Source organism: Ips typographus, linkage group LG3 (assembly GCF_016097725.1).
Source record: "Ips typographus isolate SLU linkage group LG3, UJ_Ityp_2.0, whole genome shotgun sequence".
Taxonomy (NCBI): domain Eukaryota; kingdom Metazoa; phylum Arthropoda; class Insecta; order Coleoptera; family Curculionidae; genus Ips; species Ips typographus.
Genome location: NC_138424.1, coordinates 2,345,179 through 2,367,490, shown reverse-complemented (window position 1 = coordinate 2,367,490; position 22,312 = coordinate 2,345,179). Strand labels below are relative to the sequence as shown.

At 34.6% G+C, this 22,312-nt stretch overlaps 1 protein-coding gene and 2 long non-coding RNA genes across 4 annotated transcripts in view; 2 read left to right on the top strand and 1 right to left on the bottom strand.

Moving 5' to 3' along the window:
- The first annotated feature begins 321 nt into the window (after nt 1–321).
- Nucleotides 322–22,312, top strand: part of vex (somatomedin B and thrombospondin type 1 domain containing protein vexed) — an 87,060-nt gene continuing 65,069 nt past the window's right edge. Inside the window, exon 1 of the mRNA XM_081974997.1 lies at nt 322–811. Coding sequence (XP_081831123.1) covers nt 565–811 — 247 coding nt within the window. The 5' untranslated portion in view covers nt 322–564. The remainder of the gene's footprint in view (nt 812–22,312) is intronic.
- Nucleotides 693–21,953, bottom strand: LOC145726056 (uncharacterized). 2 transcript variants are annotated; one of them, XR_014177475.1, is made up of 7 exons: nt 21,638–21,952; nt 16,469–16,653; nt 16,185–16,286; nt 12,499–12,673; nt 12,329–12,436; nt 12,051–12,150; nt 693–831 (listed from the first exon to the last, which is right to left on the bottom strand). It is a non-coding gene; the product is annotated as an uncharacterized LOC145726056 (long non-coding RNA). The 2 variants fall into 2 exon arrangements; XR_014177474.1 differs by having other exon boundaries at nt 12,329–12,673; nt 21,638–21,953.
- On the top strand, nt 13,529–14,177 carry LOC145726058 (uncharacterized). Its single transcript, XR_014177476.1, has 3 exons — nt 13,529–13,669; nt 13,732–13,843; nt 13,892–14,177. It is a non-coding gene; the product is annotated as an uncharacterized LOC145726058 (long non-coding RNA).

The window sequence follows — 22,312 nt, the reverse complement described above, 5'->3', positions numbered from 1 at the left end:
TTTAAAATGTGATTATCGCCTCCTTGACTTATTTTTCCGGCACCATACTTCAGTAGCGCGCACATAACGATGATTTGATTAAGTGTCAAAGAATTGAAACTACAAAATTATGGTTATAGAAGCTATAAAAAATAGTAGAAAATATAGCTAGTTTAATAGCTAAAATAGCTGAAACTACAAAATTATGGTTATAGCTAGCTTAAAAAAATAGTAAAAAATACTGGTTTTTAGCTTATCAACATTTTTTATTTTAAATTTCACTTTTAAATTTGAAATTTGACTATAAGATTTTTTTTGTGTCAATAATATTGTTCAAACGCTCCTGAGAAGAACGAAGAAAACCAGCACGAGCTAAATAACCCTAGCAGCAGCACGTGGACCACAACAAGTTACCTCCCCCACGGTGCTGGCCCGTAAGGCCGGTTTCGAGCAGTCTTCGGCACCGCTTTTCGTTTATTGCAGCGCAGACTGTACGCCGGAGCGGTTGCTCCCTGGTGCAAAATTTGTCTTCATCGCGATCGCGTGTCCTCCTCCATCTAGTCCACCGTCAGCCGTTCCTTCAGGATGTCGTCCGTTTGTCTTCAGGTCTTCGCAACTCTCACCGTCCTCATCCTAGGCTGGTGCGGGACGGCGCTCGCGGGCAGTTGCCGCGATGCCAAATTGTGTTGTACCGGTCGCGATTCTTCTTGTGTGGTGCAAAAAGCTCCGATTAACGCCATCATCGAGGATCTGAGCGACAAACCTTGCTACTGTGATCACGCCTGCTTGAAACTCGGAGATTGCTGTCCCGACTTTAAGGACGCATGTGGAGGTAAGTCGTTGATTTCCTTCCTAAAATTAAAAATTAATTTACAGTTAAATTAAAACAGGATGTTTAGAAATGATTATATTTGAAACCAGGGCAGAATGTGCATATAAGGTGGTTTTCTGCAAATTTCTGCCTGAGTAACAGTTTTGATATGTTTTGAAACTAGACCACTCGACTTACCACACTTTTCTAAGAATTAGCTAATTTGCCTAAAAGCTTTTTTGCCAAGAAATCTTATGTGGACTTTTTGGAATATACATATAATCTAGCTAAAACTCAGACTTTTATAAAAAACTTATGGTATTTCTTATGTGGATCAAAAGGAAAATAGGATGAGCTGCAAGTAACGAGATGACGGTCTTCTCCACCGTGTCAGAATAATATGAATAGAAATGTTTGTTGAGTCTGCAATGATTTTCTATGAATTTACTTCTATGTGGTCTAAGTACTTCTAATTGTCTCCCTTTTCTGTCGTTTGCATTTCAACCAATCCATCTCCCTCACACGCACATAAAGTAAAAAAATTGAAACCAACGTCAATCATCTTGTCGTCATGAACATCTGGTTCGTCGCTATGGTAATTGCGTTATCCCTAAAAAAAATCGAATTTGCTCCCTGTGTAACTCCCGTCTTCAGTGGCGTTACATTCATACTATTTCATCTGACAGAATATACGTAATTTTTCTTGAAGAATATGCTGCTGCAACCGAACGAGAAGAATTTTCCTTGATATCCGGTATTTTTAATTTGCCAGGCCCAACTGGGACACAATCTATTCTTGGCTGGTCAGTGCTCCCTGTTCCATCAACCTCCATTTGTTTATATCGTCGTGTTATTAAAAATACGCATCGAGGAGAGACGAACGCTTTGTGCATTCAGAATATACCAAAGTATGCACCGAATGCAAACCGAAATAGACTGCTGCGAGCATAATAAACACATTTCGGTTTGTGGATCGTCTCGAGAACGAATTGTCCCCGTGGTACAATGGAACCCGGGTTGAAAGACCTTTCTTTACTAAAGAAGTTTTACATAATTTATGAGGTGATAAACCCTAAACCCTTACAATAAACATAAAGTTACCATCCAATTTAAAAAGCTTCAAATTAGTAGTGTAAGTAATTATTTACATTATTAGTGTAATAGGAGCATTTTTTAGATCGGGTTTGTTGTTATATGATCAACACAGAAATGTATCATTTTACCACACTAGTGAGATAATAATTGTTAATTCCTTAACTCTTTAATGAACGGATTGTCACTGGCTGAACGGATATATGAAATCAAAATTTTCTTCTAAAAATATGAAATAGATCAATTACAGCTTATTTTGCCCGTAAAAAAATAGTGGTCTTGTCATTCGCAACTGACAGTTCAGGTATCAAAACATTGCCTTTTGAACAAAAAAAAGCCTTTCAAATTCTAGTTATTGTTCACTTAATAAAAAAGCATCAAATTTATTATATGAGAAAACAAACGATAAAACTTACATTTTTTATTTGGTTTGATTAATTTTAAATGTCAGCCGAAAGGTAATAATGGAAGGGACACCGATTAACTAATGCACCGCCTACTATACTAGAAAGCCTAGAAGGTGCTTGTTAAAAATTCCAATATGGCGGGAATAGTGGTGACAGTTTGTATTGTGGAAATTGAGTTTTTTGAGAATTAGATGAATTTTTACGGATTAAATTCAAAACTTGAGGTTATTTGAGTAAGTTATTTTTGTTTGCTGCCGTTCATAAGTTTTTCAAGCCGCATTGTAACAGCAATTCAGGAAAAAGCCCAACCGTGTCAATTTATTACTTTACAAAAAACCGGATCTAACTCAACAGTGGTTGAACACTTTGATGTGGGATGATTTTACTCCAACACTATACTCAATGGTAGGTACGAGTGTTTTCTAGTACAGTAGACTTATTAGGTACTTGTTACATGCGCAAGTATGTGAGTTTTATTTTAAAGCATCCTTCATTGTGAAAGCAACAAAAATAATTTTGAATAAATGTTCTTGGTAATGACATAAGAACCATTTACCAGTTGTGTTTACCTAGTTTCAAGGATTTACAGATTTTCTTACTTTGAACAGTGTGACAAATGTTCTAACCAATTTGTTTAGGCTGGACTGGATTGTGTTTAAAAAGCTCTATCTATACATATCTGGATCAGGAATGAATCTATTTTTTGATTTTTCAGTCACAACTTGCAATCAACTACACGAAATAATAAAAAAAAACATGTGTATAAAACGAAAACCGCTAACGGCGCCATTAAAAGTGACATTTTAGGCTTCCTAGTATAGAGGGCGGTGCCCGTTTTCGTTTTGACGCACCGTAGATCGCGCAGGGTAAATTTGACGTCACAATGACCTAATTTGACAGTTGGTCAAAATATTATTTTGCTAAATTTCGTCATCAGTATAGTTCGGATTAAAAAACACTAAAATCGTGAAAAGAAGCAAAATTATTTTCCTCAAAAAAACATAAAAATCTGTAAAGCAGCACAAAACTCTTTCAGATATTATCAGAGAACTTTTTACTTTTTTTGAGTTCTAGAAATTCTTTTATTTTACTTACTTCTTCTTCTTCTTCTTCTTCTTTCTTTCTAACATGGTGAACCATATTAGTAGGCTACTGCCTGCTCATTGCCAGCATGTCCTCCCCGGAGGATGATGTCCAGCATTCTCGCCATCGTTTTGGTGGTCTTCCCTGTGATCTTTTTCCTACTGGGTTGTTCATTTTTGCGGCTTTGACGAGTCTGCTGTCCTCCATTCTTTTTATATGTTTGTTCCAAAATCTTCGTCTCTGTCTCACCCACCTTCCTATGTCCTGTATTTCGCATTGTTGCCTAATATCTTCATTCCGAATTCTGTCGTGTAGCGTTTTGCCTTGTATGGTTCTTAATGTTTTCATTTCGACTGTTCTGCCGCGTATGTTATGATAGGTCTTACGGCCGTTTTATATATTCTGGTTTTGCTTTCGGTGTTAAGGTATTTGTTCTTTCAGACAATTTCTCTCAGGCATCCCGAAATTTTAGCCCCCTTCATTGTTTGCTCTCTAACTTCGTTATACAGATTTCCATGGCTCGTTATTTCTGCTCCCAGATACTTAAAGTGGTTTACCTGTTCGATAATTTTAGAATCTATTTCCAACTTGCATCTTATCGGTTCTTTAGATGTTATTAAGCATTTGGTCTTCTCGGTGTTAATGACCATATTTAATTCTTTTGCTTGAGTGTTAAAGGAATGTAGTAATCTTTGGAGATTTTCCTCGGAATCCGCAATAAGGACAGCATCGTCAGCATAGCAGACGGCATGGAAGAATGTGCCTCCCATTTTGAATCCAGCAGTTTTGGGTAGGTTTTCAATTATTTTATCCATTATCAAATTAAATATGAAGGGGCTAAGTGAATCGCCTTGTCTAATTCCTGTGTTGATCTCTATGTCTTTTGTTGTCATATGTCTTGCCCTGATTTTTGTTTTACACTGGGTGTTAATGTCGTATGTTAGGTTAATTAGTCTATGATTAAGACCTTTTGTTCTCATTATTTCTAAAACATCCTTTAGGCGTACTCTGTCAAAAGCCTTGGTCATATCGACAAAACACATGTACGCAGGTTTATTGAATTCTATAGATTTTTCTGATACTTGTTTGACAATGAATGAACTTTTTGAATGAATTTTACTTACAATTCTGAATATGTACTCGATGGTAGTTTCGTGTCAACAACGCTCTCTATTCTACACCATCAACGTCTTTAGTCATACAAACTCGACATGTTTATTTGATTTAACATTTAACCAACATTTTTTACTTTCCAAAGGATATGAATACGTAAACAAGAACAGGAAATCAGTGTTTAATACATTGTCTGCACCGAGCTTCAAAATGAAAATAAACCGTCAAGTTTTACAAGTGCAACGCCCTTCGGCAATAATAATTACCAACCTAAATGAAAGATTTATCTCTTCTGGAAATTGGAGACCGACTTTCGGTCGATTGCTCAAAACAAGACCGAAATTGTTTCCGCCTTCGAGGTCTCGTTACCGGTATTAATTTGGCTTTCTCGAAAACAAGTTTTGCATTCGAGTGTTCTCCAGCATTGTGATCTGAACAGTTTTCTTTTTACCTCAAATTTGAATGTTTCGTGTTGTTGATTCCGGAATTTTTGTTCGACCGCATTTCCTTTGTTTTTCCCTTTTTCGCCGCAAGGATAAATTCAAACGAAAGGGGTTGGTTGGCGTTAATTCCAGCACAGCGGCGTGCTCTCATATAAATAACCCTTCAGAATCTGCTTCTGGTTTGTGACGTTTCAAGAAGCAGCAAACATAAATCACCCGAATGGCTTTATAGCGTCCTAATTAAAGTAACACAATTAGGAAACGAAATACGATTACGACTCTTTTCTTTCAGTTGTTCGTTTAGAACGGAGATGGAGAGGAGGTTGGCGGGGGGCAAATCTGAAATGGGGCGGTTTAATTGAAATTCCATTCGGTAAAACGGTCCCTCCGATAGTAAACAGTCGAGGACGTCACTTGACTTTATTAAAAATTGAAAGAATTCTCAATATATTTTAATGTGGTCTTCGTTTATGATTTTTAAATCGTCCCCTCGGGAATTGGAATTTGCTCGTTCGGTAATTTCCGGGGGTCTTTACCTCCCCAACCACCTTATTTCTTTTTCCAATATGGCTCAGACTTTTTTGATTAAAATTAACAACCTGTTTGTCAAGAAATTAAAATGATGATCTTCATTGTATAGTCATTGTCATCTAATAGATAACCTATAGATTGGTTAATCAATACCTAAATGTCTGTGAAAAAGGAAAATAGAGAGACAATAAGAGGAGTTTTGTTCTTAAATCGTTGAACTAATAAAGTTACTGGATTACCCAATTTAAAACTACCAAAAAACATATTCAAACCGCAAAACGAGGCAAACGTTGGAAATGTTTAAGCCCGAACGTCATTCCCGGGCTAATATACGAATATGAATCATGCGGGTATAAAATGAAAACGGCATAGACGTTTGCCAGAGGAAAATAAAGAAAAACTAAGAAGGAAAATTGCCCCCGGGGCCCTGCTGAAAGTTTTTCAAGGGCCGTTCCCTCAAAAAAAAAAAAAAACACAGAAACGCCTTTTACTCGGAGAAGGTTAATAACCGTCATCGCGGAATCGTTGACGATTTTTCTTCTTTTCGTTGTTTTCGTTTTCTTTCCATACTTAAGTCGAACAAATTGTGATGAAAATTGAGCTATATACGTGTGAAAAATTGTCAAGTTAGTGGTAAAAAGTGGGCCTCTGTAGAAAATTATGCATGAATATGTAATAACAAAACTAAACTCTCTACAGGTAAAATTAAATTAGATATAAATGAAAACTTTACTTTACTAAACTTGATTTAAAGTTTTCGTCAACACACCTGTTATGTTCATATTATAGAAAAGGGCGTGTCTAAAGCTTCGTGACCTTTAAAATTTTGCGTGTATTGTCAGTCAGAAAGTAGAGTTCTTTGGCTGCAAATTTGCACTAAAACAACCTTATACCAAAACAAATCAAAAATATCTTGACCGAAATAACATTTTTTATTTATGAGAAGTCTCCGTTTGGATCATAGAATTCCGTCTAAATTTGAAACCTAATTTATTTACCAAAATTCGCAGAGATGTATCACCAATATGTAGTATTTCTTTAACTTTAAGCTCTTGATTTAGGTTCTGAATGGTTACATGTTTCTCTAAAATAAATACAACAAATTAAAAATTCAATAAGACATTCTGAGTGATGCTGTAGTATCTCATATCTCATTTTCAGGTTGCAATCCACTTATTTTATTTTAAACCCGCTGGAAAACATTTTAGACGCTTATTTTATATTTTCTATGACTTTATTATTAATATGTTTGAAGACATTTTTATGAAAAATCTATAATGCAACCCAAAAATCTCAGTCTCTGGAAACAATGAAATGTTAATAGATGTTTCTTACAAAAGTAGATATATTTTACTATTATTAACATACTATCGTTGTACATATCATATAATGTATTTCGAACATCCATTTTAATGCTTTCAGATAAATCAGTGGTCTTGACCCGTCGATAACGTCTCGTTTTCTAGGTGAGGAAATCATAAGATTACTTGCTTGCTTTTTCCGAATCGAATAAACAGTTTTGCGGGAAATTTTCAAAGCAGCTGCAACCTTCTAGTATCAAAAAAATACATCAGTAAGAATATGTAAAGTCTTAAAATTTCTTATTTACTTCCTGAACAGATGATAAAGCTTCTAAAGGTCCTCCATCGGTTTTTTCCAATTCAAAATATTTACAAAGGTTAAGAATTAACTGCTGGGCTTGTCTGTGGAGAATTTTTATAGGCATTTTCTAAAAAAATACTATAATAGTAAGTAATACCGAATTTAGGAAAAACCAAATGGCCAAATGGCGTAGAAATAATAGCTCTTAAAAGAACTGTGGTGGTGTGGAAAATAGAAAACTTTATAAATGATTAACAACACAAAGAAACGGAAAAGAATTAATAGTAAACAAATCAAATAAACTTCGATGGTTTCAAACTGACAATGACTGAAATAGAAGCGCTAATCAAGACATTCACTTAGATATTTACCCTTTCTGAAAGTGAACAATAGACAAGGATGAAGTCCATAATGTATGTCTACTTCTAAATCATATTACTCATGTGTTTCTGACAATTGGCCAAACTACAGATTGACACAAGTTACAGTTTTCCCTCATCTCTGTGTGTATAGTAATAATTTGCTCAGAAGGAGGAAAGTTCAGTTTAACTTTAATCTGGAGTTTAATCACCACAATTAGTATGGTACAATTTGAAAATAAATTGTAACTGTAACCCAGAAAACTAACCTTTAAGGAGCAAGTTAAAAAAAAATGTTTTTTTGTTATCCCCCTGAGAGATTCACATTTTTGACCTAGTTTGCATGCACTTTATAGTACATTTAACGTCAATTCGTTTTCTGACTATTTATTTTACAATTAAACCAAACAAACCTAATTAGCAAACACGTTTTACTTTCTCGGGGAAAACAATCCGGCAATAATACGAGACATGCAAACAGAAGTCGGTCCGGAAGATTTAACCGGAAAGATTAAAGCCCCGACTGCACTACTTCGTTCCGTTTAACTGCGGACAACCAATATCTATAAATACCGTTTCTAATCTCTCCCTTTGGTGGTTTACGTGCCTGGTACACGCTCGTCCTTATTTTTTACCTCCCCTGATCCGACGCGATTATCGGCAAAAGGATTAAAACACTTTTAATAGAACGCGATAGCTTTTAACTGGATTAAAACGGGTGTTTTCGTTAAAGTTCTCACTGTTAATCTCGAGGTTTAATTGAATTTATTAGAGTGACGATGGCTGATCTACAGTATTGCAATTACATCGTGACAGAATAATTCAGTTTAATCAGCCCTCAAACAATCCGATTAATAGTCAAAACTGATGTGGTTAAGCAATTATTCAAGATCAAGATGAACAGCCATTGGCCCAGAAGACAGAAAATGGCATAGTCACGTGATTGAAAGTTGACATTTCTTTGCTTGTTGAAAACCGATTCAGGATATTGTTTCCGCAAACAAGCTTAGCATGAAAAATTCAGGAATTGTCAATACCTTGTGTAACACTAAAAACAATATGTCTCTGGCAACTTAAAATAATTTTTTTGATGTTTTTTAGAATATCATAATAAAATATATTTTGTGCACTTTGGCAACCTTGTCATTTTTTTCGACTGTGACGTCATTCTAGTAGGAAAAAACTAACCAAATGTGTTGCCAAAACTAACAGTCTAGACCTTCCATTAAATTGAATACAACTAATGGAAAATTGTTGGAAATTTGCTAAATCAAATTTGGACACTTGTGAAAGCTGAAATTGTATAAAAGACACGTTACGTCAATTTGATTACGCAACTTTGAACTTGCAACACTGTAAAAGCTAGTTGACGCCTGTCAAAATCAATCACGTGACTTTTAAAATGCAGTTTAAACGTGGAAAATTTGGTTTATTAAACTTAGATAGCTGTAAAAACTTAATTTACAAGAGACACACCACGTGACTTTGATAATGCAATTTTTGAGCTTGCAACACTGTAAAGGCTAGTAGACACTTGTCAAAACAGTCACTTGATAATAAAAAAATAGTTTAAGCTGCAAAAACTTGCTAAATCAAATTTAGACAGTGTTGTAAAAGCTGAAATTGTCAAATACACGTCAAGTGACGTTGGTAATGCAATTCTGAGCTGGCAATACTGCAAAGACTAGCTGACACCTGTCAAAATCAGTCACGGGACTTTTAAAATGCAGTTTAAACGTTGAAAATATGGTAAATTAAATTTAGACAGTTGTAAAAGTTGGAATTGTAAGGGACATGTCGCGTGATCTTGATAATCCAATTTTTCAGCTTGCAACACTGTTAAGGCCAGACGACACTTGTCAAAACAGTCACGTGACAATAAAAAATTGTGTGAACGATGAAAATGAGCTAAATCTAATTTAAGTTAAAGGATAAAAGCGGAAATAGTAAAATACACGTCACGTGACGTTGATAATCCAATTCTGAGCTTGCAACACTGTAGAGGCTAGTCAACACCAGTCAAAATCAGTCACGTGACTTTTAAAATGAAGTTTAAACGTTAAGAATTTGGTAAATTAAATTTAGACAGTTGCAAAAGTTTAAATTGTAAGAGACATGTCAGGTGACTTTGATAATCCAATTCTGAGCTTGCAACACTGTACAAACTAGTTGACATTTGTCCAAACCAGTCACGTGACTTTTAAAATGCAGTTTAAACGTTGAAAATTTGCTAAATTAAATTTAGACAGTTATAAAAGCTGAGTGTGTTATAAAAGTGTAAAATACACGTCATACACGTCAAGAAACTACAATAGTTTGTCACTAACAATGTTGCCAGAGTTTTTCGGAAATGTTGTGTTAAATTAGTAAAATCTTTGATAGTAACATTGATAGTAGGTATTATGCTAGGGCTTTCCTTTAAAGCAAGCTTTAAGAAGTTGTAAAAATAATAAAAAATCAAATTTATTCATTCCAATCCTTTTCAATATCTACTATTCCTCTAAAAAACCTTGTCTTGATTGAAAGTTGATGACATTGAAAAGTTAGGCTTCTTAATAATAAAATGACCATCATACAATCGCAAGTTATGAAATATGTTACAACAATACGTTCGGTTCAAATCCACTCTCAAATCCATAGATAAACGCAACGAAAACCTATACGACTGTTCTGTTAAATATTTATTATCTGGCAAAACCGAGACATGGGATTTATTCGAAGCGGTGCGAAATAAAGCGGGTGCGAAAAATGTTTACAAAAGTAACTAATGCCAGGAGTATTATTTACGAGGGCCGAAATAACCCAAAGCGCTCCGAATAAAGGGGCACCGTTAAAAATGAAGCGAAAAAAAAAATTACCATCCATGAAGGTGTTAACTTTAGCCCATTGTTCACGGTTTATATGATTTTTAATCAGTTGGTTAAAAAACATTGTATTTATCATAATATATCAATCAATATAACATTTATCGTGTGCTGCTTAATAGCTTCTCAAATTTGTACTATTTGCTTGTTTCAATATTCCAGCATTTTCCGATACATGGATCACTTCAGGCAAAATATTTACTTGTTTGCTAATATCCTGGAGTTCAGTTGAATAAGCTTTTTCGTTATTTTTATTAAAAGTTTACATACGGAAAGCGCATACGTGTTTATCGTTATAACTCCCACTTACAATCTCTTGTGATTCTATCTAAAAATACAATTTTATCATTCCGTCTTAATGCAAGTAAAATTTCAAATTCTCTATTTGTAGTGCAAATCGAAATAACAACGCGACATTGTGTTCTTTTTGGCGTGATTGTTCCCCGTTTCTTTGTTTCTTGCACAGGAAACATTAAGCATCAATCTTGGACGACCTTTTTTCGTGACTTTGGTTGGGCAATTCGGGCGTTTGTCGTTTCGGCAAGAAAAAAAATGATATTCGACTTTTTAGTCGCGGATTTGCATATCCGAATTTCCTTTTGCCAACACCAGCAGGAAATTACAGGTAACCCCCGCACGCCCTATTTATATGCTAAAAAGTACTCGCGGAGAGAATTCAGGTGTATAGAGAAAACGGGCCCCGCTATTTGTATTGAAAAATTTCCTACAAATAGGTTGGCTTTATCGGTTAGGTTAATGTGTAATTTGGGCGAGTAGCTTCTCTCGTCAAAGGCGAAGGAAAACTCGAATACGTCGGAATACTTTCAAAAAAGATCGATTTTGGGTTGGAAGGCTGAACAACTGGACTGGAAACAGTTTGTATGAAGCTATATTTAGGATGGACGGATCAAAAAGGCGAGAAGGCGTTCGCCCGATACGTATTCCATTATAAAACGTATTCAATCAGAACCCTTTTAAATTTAAAAAATAGTTTGAGTGTCACACTCCATTTACTTTGTAGATCTCTCGGATTTTTTTTACTGAAAATACAATGAAGATCTTCCATAATTTAAAAAAAAATCAAAAGCTTCCAAAACAGTATTTAGAAGTTTTCAAATCCTGCTGAAACAGCATATAAGGTTCCAAATGCTCTTCAACTAGTCTGGAAGCTTTCAAAACTCTAAAAAACTTCCGTATGATTCTAGAGAAGTTTAAAAGCTTTCAACAATTTCTAGAACCGTCTAGGACTTCCAAATGCCTCTAAAGCAGTCCAGAACCTTAAATATGCTCTTTGAACTGTTCTGAAACCTTCTAAATGCTCCTGAGTCTAAAAAGTTTCAGAAGAAAACACTATAGAAGCTCCAAAACACCGTCTAGAAGCTTTCAAATGATTCTGAAACCGCATAGAAGGTTCCAAATGCCCTTCAACTAGTCTGGAAGCTTTTAAACCTCTAAAAAAAAGTTTAAAAGCTTTCAACAATTTCTAGAACCGTCTAGGCCTCTAAAGTCCAGTCCCAAACCTTAAATATGCTCTTTAAACTGTCCTAAAACCTTCTAAATGCTCCTGAAGTAGTGTAAAAAGTTTCAGAAGTTTTCAAAACACTATAGAAGCTCCAAAACAGCGTCTAGAAGCTTTCAAATGATTCTGAAACCGCATTGAAGGTTTCAAAGGCTTTTGGAAGAGTCTAAAAGCTTCCAAAAGCTGTTCAACTAGTCTAGATACTTAAACCTGATTGTCTGAGGATTAACATTGAAACTACACTTACCATTGTCTAAGGGTTAATACGTAACTTTTGGTGTTTGATTAGGAACGTTCAGAATCTATTTAGCTTTGGCGGCAGTTGTAGTAAGCCTTCCTACGAGGACCTAAAAATGTCCAAAAAGCAATTAATTACTAGAAACTCAAGTTTGGAGGTTAGAAAACTTTGATTAGGTTAGTCAGTTAAGTAAATTGACCAAATGGCAAAAGGGTTTCATTGCGTAATAAGCCTAGTAGTTATAGCTGCGTTAAGGAATAAAGAGAAATGAGAAATAGTAACTTTACCTTAATTATTTTGGTGTTTTTGGTTATATTAGCCACAGATTGGAACAATTTTAGAATGGACGCCATTTTCCTGTCAGTTTAAGTGACGAATGTCACTTTTGACATATACTAACAAGTTGACATTTGACAATTACAAACGGCTCACGCTGAGGCATAGATCAGTATACTACCTAGAACGGCTACGTCTATGCGGAGGGAAACTTTCCAAAACGGATCGATTTTGGGTTGGAAGGCTGAACAACTGGACTGGAAACAGTTTTGTATGAAACTATATTTATGATGGACGGATCAAAGAGGCGAGAAGGTCACACTCCATTAACTTTGTAGATCTCTCGGATTTTTTTACTGAAAATACAATAAAACTCTCTCGTAATTTAAAAAAATCAAAAGCTTCCAAAACAGTGTCTAGAAGCTTTCAAATGCAGCTGAAACAGCATAAAAGGTTCCAAATGCTCTTCAACTAGTCTGGAAATTTCAAAAAATTTCAAAATAGTCTTCTGTATGATTCTAGAGAAGTTTAAAAGCTTTCAACAACTTCTAGAACCGTCTAAGACTTCCAAATGCCTCTAAAGCAGTCCAGAACCTTCAATAAGCTCTTTAAACTGTCCTAAAACCTCCCAAATGCTTTTGAAGTAGTCTAAAGAGATATCAGAATGTTCTAAAACATTATAGAAGTTCTAAAAGCGTCCAAGAGTGGTTAGAAGCTTCCAACTACTTTTAAAACAGTCTAAAAGCTTGCTGCTGCAAACTGTTGTATCTACAACAAAGTTAGTTAAATCTTAAGTACACTTTCTATTTGAAATAATAAAAACTGATTTTTTAATTTGTGCAATTGACCCTTGGTACTTAGAACTACTTGGCCTATAAAATATAAAATAAAACTAATCAAAAGTTCAAAAAAAGGAAAGACCAACCTAGCCACAAACCTGTCAACTTAAAAAAAAAATGACAGAACATATGTCATTTAAGTCGTAGCATGACGTTTTTGTAGGTGTTTTCGTAAATAATAACAGAGCAGCACGAGTACTACACACTTTCAAGAATCAAACACAAAAGTCAACATTAAAATTAGAAACCGACTCGTAGCACGTAATCCAACATAGACGACGTGGTTTGCCAATTATTGGAGAGGTGTGTGCAGAATAGGTCAGGACTGTTTATGAACATTACCGGTAGCAAGAGCTAATAAACCGAGAATAGATGTAAAGTAGGTTGATGAACCGAAGAGAATTGCTATAAAATAAGGGCTGAAACCAATCACTTAGTAGTTGCCAAACAGAACACACGAAACGCATCTCCGTTAAGTGCAGCTAGAGGAAATGAGAAGAAAACCCATCAACGGTAAAGAGCCTTAATTCACCGGCCTTAACAAGTTTGGTGTAATAGCTCGATTCACGTTTTAGAGTGCTGTCAATATTGTATCTTACTTACCGGCGATAAAATAAATGTGTTAGTGCAGAAAAGAGGAAATCAAGTCGAGTGAAATTTTTCCCAAAGATCAAAAAAACAAGACAAGTTTGTATCTCTCCATGACTTTGAGTTTAATTTAACGTCACCGGCTAGTTTTTAGTTTCTGCTTGCGTTCGTCTTCTTCAACGTCGCCATAAATCCTAGTTACAAGCGTGACAAAAGCCGGATTTTATTATTAACACCACCGGCAAAAATTGCTTTTTAAGGAACCTAAATGAAAAATCTGACATCTAGATGGGGCAATTGGGAGTTTAGAGCGCGATAAAATGCAGCGAGACGGAACGAAATACCAAATTTGCAGCTGTTATGACCAGCTTTTTGTCGCTGGGAACAGTAAAGTTTCGAGCACATACGACTTAATATAATACTAAATTGTTTAGTAGGGTTTTTTGGTTTTCAATAAGTCAACACAAATGAATCAGAGTTTTTAAATGGTTAACCTAGAGTAATACACCTTAGAATAGACAATCAAATTATTCCCACATGCAGTTAACCAACTTCTTTTGAGTTGTAATAGTATTATTATAAGCATTGAGTAACAGGACTCCTTAATAATCAAAGTGCAATATTTAGTGTGCTTGTATTCAAATCGAGTTCAAATTATACAGGCGGGAGTAGAGCTATTTATTGGGTAAACTAGCTTATAACTTCAATTAGACGGTGCAATATGTACTTGAAACAAGATATTTCCAATAACAACCTGGCAAAAGTTAACGAGTTTTGCTATTACTAGCATCTTCACGATAATTATACTAAAGTATCAATAAATAGAATTAATTATATACTCTGAAGGTTTGAAAGCAAAAAAGTAATCGACCTAACTGGAGGTATTTACGACCAAAACCCACTCGAAAAAGGGATAAACCGACTTAGGAATTCTCTATCAGGCAGCCAAAATAAATAAGTCATCTCTATCGTCCCTCGAAACTGGAGAAATAAACGTGCCCCCGGAGGGTTTTAGGGCCTGCGGTAATCGTACAACAAGTTAATTTGCATGTTAACGTTTTGGGAGACAGATTCAAAGCGGATTTCCGCATCGAATTCGAAGTGAAAATATTTGTCGCTGCTCAAACACATCCTTTAATCTTTCTCTAAGCCCTTTGAAAACGTCACGCTCCTCCACCGTCGGCCCTAAGGGCTTGTAAAACAAAACTCCTAAATGTTTATCGGTGTAACTGGATGCTTTGACACAACAAGTAAACAAAACTTTGAAGATACAAATTTGAGACATACACTAAATCACTAACTAATAGATAACGTTCAACATGTTCCTCTTTCACTTGTGATTTATAAGAAGTGGTCACGTGATAACTTTTTTCACTGAATGGATAAAATGTAAAGTTATCTTTCCTGCAATTTACTTGCTATTAAGCAAACTAGACTAAAATTTTGCAAAATATTACATTCCCTCAAAGCTTTCAGCATAACTCAAAAGGATACGACATACGTCTGGGCTGTTTAAATCCAGGTTTTCGCTGACCCTAATCTCTTACATCCGTAATATCGCACTCCTTGTTTTCCCGCCAGTTTATGGCAGCCTCGAGCCCCACGAAACAGCAGCATTTCACCCCTGAAAGCTTTCGCGCGTCCTGCCATATTTTTATGTTTTGACCCTTTTCACAGGCGACGTAATCTCGAAAGACAAATTTTTTACTGACCCCCATCTATAAGAGCACCTCGTTATGTTTCGCCGTCTTTTAACTGCGTATTCGCAAAACGGGTCTCTTTTAGGCTCCGATCATTAAGTGGCTTTATTTTGTCGGCTTTGCGAACTATAAATTTGCCTTTCGGTTTTCCTGCTAAACAATGCTGCTGAGGATTCGCGTTGTCAGCGTAAATTCTGCGCCAGAATCGTGAGAGCTATTGTTTTGGAACCGAGATTTTTTATAATCTCTGTCACCCAAAATAATTGATCTGTTTGAGTTTGGTGTGTATTATTTGTTCAAAATATAACAAATAATGTAATAGTATTTCTATTATATTATTCAACTAAGTGTCAGTTTAAATTGGGAAGAGATTGCACCTTGGTCAGTCTATCTACCCAAACGAATCCTTTGTCCACTTGCTACCTTTGATATTAAACAAATAACAGCTGTATAGATCGGAATTCATTCAGTCTTACTTAGACTTACAGAAATAACTTCACTTCCTATTTGTTTAGTTTTTTTACCATACCTAAAGACGTTCATACTAGGTCTGTTCACAGAGGCAATTGCAAACTGGTTTCTAACTAAAAAATTGCAAAATGTGGTGTATGATTACTAATTGGAGATTCTTTCTGCGAACAAACCTACTTTGTTAGGCCTTTTAGGCTCCTCTACGACAAAACTAAAAGCAATTAAACTAAACCTCATTATATGAGGATGAACATTGAGACTACACTTACCATTGTCCAAGTGTTAATACTGGTAACTTTTGGTGATTGATTGGCAACGTTCAGAATCTATTTAGCTTTGGCGGCAGTTATAGTAAGCCTTCCTAAGGGGACCTAAAAATGTCCAAAAAGCAATTAAATTTACTCGAGAGTCAAGTTTGAAGGTTAGAAAACTTTGATGAGGTTAGTCAGTTAAGTAAATTGACCAAAGGGCAAAAGGGTTTGATTGCATAATGAGCCTAGTAGTTATAGCTGCGTTAAGGAATAAAGCAAGATTAGAAATAATATCTTATTACCTTAATTACTTTGGTGTTTTCGGATATATTAGCCAGAGATCGGAACAATTTTAGGATGAACGCCATTTTCCTGTCTGTTTAAGTGACAAATGCCACTTTTGACATATACTAACAAGCTGACATTTGACAATTGCAAACGGCTCACGCTGAGGCATAGATCAGCATACTAACTAGAACGGCTACGTCTATGCAACAAAAGCAAGTTATTACAAAGTGCCTATTGATAAATTAAATTGTGATTTATGAATAAGAGTACGTAATACACATTATTTTATAAACTTATCTTACTACTAATATAAACTTGTACTAATTTATTTAATTACTTTGACTGAAAGGCGATTTAAAAGCAGTAGCACACTCTTAAAGGCGTTGTCCGTTATTTATACGAGTTCCACTTAGTAAACGTTATCCTAAATAGCTTTGCGCTATTAAGGGGGCAATTAAACAGGGGCCGAAGCAGTCTAGTTTTTAATTGCAACGACAGTAAAAGATTATACTGGCAGTTAACCAGCCGAGTTAAAACCTAATTAAGATTAGTCGTTGCGTCGACTTGCCAGTAAGATATTTACGTTTCCCAGATTAAAACTGCTGGAAAATATTGTACAAAATGTGACCTAATCAAATAAAAACTAATAATAATTATTAGCCTCAAGACTAGAAAGAATAAACGATGCAGCCGTTTAAAAAGTAATAAAACGCAGACGGACTGGGTAATCTTGTTTTTAATTAGCGATTAAAAAGGACGTCCTGTTAATTATCTCGTTCTTTTGATCGGAAGTTTTCCGAGTAACATTCAAAGTGATTTGCAACTAAAAAGATTTCATGGAGTGAAGTTTCCACCGAGCGAAATTTTTCCTGAAAATTGGTATTATTTATATTAAATTTAAAAAAATTCTTGTTTTAAGTAAAATACTGGAATAGCAGTTTTATTTTCTGGTATAAAAAGTTCAGTAAAGAAATTGAGTTTAACTGTAATCCAATCAGAAAATGTGAAGGTAAAGGGGTGGTTGCACGGTCATAGTTAAGCCAAGTTTAGGTTGAACGTAGTTTAGGCTATGACTTTTTTCACTCGTTCTGTCACATTCAAAACCAAACCCAATTTCGGTTTAAAATACGACCGTGTAAGTTCATTGACTTTTTTCTTGCACATCGACAGTTCTTTAATATCCAGATGGCGTGCCAGGAAATGCAAAAATCTTTTATTGTTCCCTCGACCCTAATGCAGACTGCGAAAAATTACCGGAAAGCGAGAAACCTGTAGTTTACCCTATTCTCTAGTAATCAAAATGGAAAAGGAGCGAAATGGGTGGGGCACCCATTAAACCCTCGAGTGGTGGTCGGCCAACATAAATCCGCCCAACCCTTTTGGCCCTACAAACTCTAATTAAAATTATGTTAATCGCTCCCCGGGGAATATTATCGCGACGTTAAATGACGTCACCGTTTATCATTTTGGCAAGTGATGTTTGTCTCTGGATTCGTTGTTTAGTTTCTGTTTCTGTCCTGATTAGGTCGTTTGTCATCTGGTTAAAAGGGACGAGAACCGTCAAGTAGTTTGACAACTAAATACGTCATTGTTTCTAGTTTGTGATTGGTCAAAAAAGCAGCAAGCTGATATTTACGAAATTGCTGCAACCGAAATAATATCCTTTACCATGTGGTACGTGTTTTCTTCCCTATAAAGTATAGGATGGATGGCAAGCTATTATTTTATAGGTTATTTTAGTAATCCATATCAATTTCCTGCACGTTACCTTAGACCGCAGTACGTTTCTAGTATTGATTTACTATTTGGGCCAAGAGTTTCTTGAACAGCACAATGGGTATAGTTAGTGGTTAGGTTAGGTTAGTTTACGACCTTAAATTAGGTGAAATAGGTACAAAAAATGTACTTTAAAATTTTTTATTTTTCAAAAAAATTGAATTGGGGGTATTAGGGGTCTTTTTTTACTACTTTTTGAAATTCAATATCTCGGTAACCTGAAAAGCTAGAGAGTCCAGTTTTGGCTCATTTTGTAGTATTTTTTATCCTCTTTTTAATGACGTTTTAGCGAAATCTATAAGAGTTGAAATGAAAAAGTTACAATCATTCAAAAATTGAAAAAATTTCATTTTTGCAAAAAGTGCAATTTTGGCAATTTTTTATTTTGCTCCAGGAGGGTTCCAATGTACAGCAAAGGGCATATTTATACCAAACGACATTCAATTAAGTGAAATAAGTACAAAAAAAGCACTTTAAAATTTTTCAATTTTCAAAAAAATTGAAAGAATGAGGGGGTATTAGGGGTCTATTTACTACTTTTTGAAATTCAATATCTCGGTAACCTGAAAAGCTAGAGAGTCCAGTTTTGGCTCATTTTGTAGTATTTTTTATCCTCTTTTTAATGACGTTTTAGCGAAATCTATAAGAGTTGAAATGAAAAAGTTACAATCATTCAAAAATTGAAAAAATTTCATTTTTGCAAAAAGTGCAATTTTGGCAATTTTTTATTTTGCTCCAGGAGGGTTCCAATGTACAGCAAAGGGCATATTTATACCAAACGACATTCAATTAAGTGAAATAAGTACAAAAAAAGCACTTTAAAATTTCTCAATTTTCAAAAAAATTGAAAGAATGGGGGGGTATTAGGGGTCTTTTTTTACTACTTTTTGAAATTCAATATCTCGGTAACGTAAAGAGCTAGAGAGTCCAGTTTTGGCTCAATTTGTAGTATTTTTTATCCTCTTTTTAATGACGTTTTAGCGAAATCTATAAGAGTTCAAATAAAAAAGTTACAATCATTCTAAAATTGAAAAAATTTCATATTTGCAAAAAGTGCAATTTTGGCAATTTTTTATTTTGCTCCAGGAGGGTTCCAATGCACAGCAAAAGGCATATTTATACCAAACGACCTTAAATTAGGTGAAATAAGTACAAAAAAAGCACTTTAAAATTTTTCATTTTTCAAAAAAATTTAAAGAATGGGGGGGTATTAGGGGTCTTTTTTTACTACTTTTTGAAATTCAATATCTCGGTAACCTGAAAAGCTAGAGAGTCCAGTTTTGGCTCATTTTGTAGTATTTTTTATCCTCTTTTTAATGACGTTTTAGCGAAATCTATAAGAGTTGAAATGAAAAAGTTACAATCATTCTAAAATTGAAAAAATTTCATATTTGCAAAAAGTGCAATTTTGGCAATTTTTTATTTTGCTCCAGGAGGGTTCCAATGCACAGCAAAGGGCATATCTATACCAAACGACCTTAAATTAGGTGAAATAAGTACAAAAAAAGCACTTTAAAATTTTTCATTTTTCAAAAAAATTGAAAGAATGAATATTAGGGGTCTTTTTTTACTACTTTTTGAAATTCAATATCTCGGTAACGTGAAGAGCTAGAGAGTCCAGTTTTGGCTCAATTTGTAGTATTTTTTATCCTCTTTCTAATGGCGTTTTACCGAAATCTATAAGAGTTCAAATAAAAAAGTTACAATCATTCAAAAATTGAAAAAATTTCATTTTTGCAAAAAGTGCAATTTTGGCAATTTTTTATTTTGCTCCAGGAGGGTTCCAATGCACAGCAAAGGGCATATTTATACCAAACGACCTTAAATTAGGTGAAATAAGTACAAAAAAAGCACTTTAAAATTTTTCATTTTTCAAAAAAATTGAAAGAATGGGGGGGTATTAGGGATCTTTTTTTACTACTTTTTGAAAGCTTCAAGTCTGCTCTATCTTTTGTTTTCTATAATATTTTGACGTATCTTGTCAAGTAAGGGAGCAATTTAGGGTCAAAGCAACGAGTGTCACAAAATATGTTATTTTATGTTGAAGGAACTTTGACGCCCTCTAGTAGCCAAACGACGTTATCAATCAACTCGAGGGGGGATATTTTTGGAAAGCTTCAAGTCTGCTCTATCTTTTGTTTTCTATAATATTTTGACGTATCTTGTCAAGTAAGGGAGCAATTTAGGGTCAAAACAACGTGTGTCAAAAAAACATTCATACGCAAATGCTGCATATCATGTGAGCTTAGCAGGAGTGTCTGTATTTAAAATAGAATTTTGCTCTAAAGTTAAAATTTCGGAAGTTTTAGGTCACGTGATCAACTACGTTATCAAGAACACAAAATTTACTTCTTGTCATAAATCATTTCTATTTCTAACTTTTGTTGCTTTTTAACTACCAATGTTAGGAAAATATTAAGCAGGAATAGTATGTTAATACTGGGAAAATGGCAAAAAAACTGTTTTCAGATTTAAACTCCATTAAATAATTTCTACTCAAATAATTTCCATAACAATTATTCTGAACAGAATTGAAAGTTTAGGTTTAAACATTTTCCGATATAATTAGACAAATTGCAGTCTTCAACTTTATTTAGAACCCAGACCTGATCGAAATTTCAATTAAATATAATAAACCAGTAGTAAGCTAATTAAATTTTAATCGTTGCAACACATTTAAAATTTAATTCACAGTTCTCCGATAATTTAAAATCATTATTTAACGTCATATAAACCGAGTTTGAACAGTTTTAATTTAAAAAATGTTTGTAGAGTAACATAAAAATGTATGTCATAAGTTTATGGATTATGAATTTTTCATTATTACTAGGAACTGGAGTTTATAGTTCACAAATACAGTAAAATATTTTCGTTTGTTATACTATATGCAGAAAAATTCATTCAAGACACACAAACATTGATTGGTTTGTTTGTTTTTACGATCTGGTGATCCCAAACCAATAGAACGTTACCGAAATGTCTATATGTTGTTCTTTTCTTTGATTATTTTTAAAAAAGACGACGTATTTTCCTTTGAATGATAAGTTCAAAGGAACTTATTAGGGTAAAGATAACTAGGATGCCTTCTTTTTAAAAGCTTATATTGTTTTGGATTCAGAACTGATTTCCATTGACCAAAAATGTCATTATATTTTTACTGATTAAATGAACTGCTGTTTGCTTTTCGTTTATTTACAGTTCAGTGCTAAAAGACGCTCTATGAGGCGGGTTTGTAATCATTTTCAGCATTAAATATTCGATGATTGATTACTACGAAATTGGAGTTCGGAATACATAATAATTAATCATCGAATTTTAATGTTTTGTTTTAGAAAAGGTCTGTCATGGAGTGGGCTAATTTTGTTGTGCAATTACTAAATAGTGATTTTTCCTCCACGATAACTCACCTACGCCCCTGCTACACGTACACAACTTTTCCTTAACTTTTACACAATTCGGAACAGAGAAAATTAAGTAAAGCTCGTTATGGAGGAGAAATGGATTCCGCATTATCCTCGTCGTAATCGAGCTACGAACGACTCCATCTTGAAGTTCCTAAACTTTTGGCATCAACTTTTCGCTCTCGACGATCTAACGCAACAGTGTGGTTATGGTTTTAATAAAGACAGAGTCGTGCACGTTACGGTCAGCGGAAACGATTATTAGTCTAGTTTTGCAGTTAAAAATTCTGTTTCTTTATGAATTCAATTAGACTTTAGTCACGCCACTGGTTTGTCTATTGTTATCCAGGCCATTACCATACCAGCATCAGAGCTGAATATGGAAAGTTTCGCGTCTAAACTATTATAACCTCAACCAACTTTACCAACATATGCATGAAAGTTTTTTCAAACTTTAGATTGGAGTCTTGTTCAACTTGGCAAAAAATAATCTAGCATTTTAAATTGTCTTGAATGCGACATTTTTTAACATTAAGGATCCGATAATCGGCCATAACGGTGTGGAAAATTCGTCGGATTCTAATTCGGATAAGTGGAACGCAAGTGAATTTAACCGGGATTTTAGGACCCGTTCAGGGTCTATTTTATTACCTCTATTACACGGATATGAGATAAGAAGAG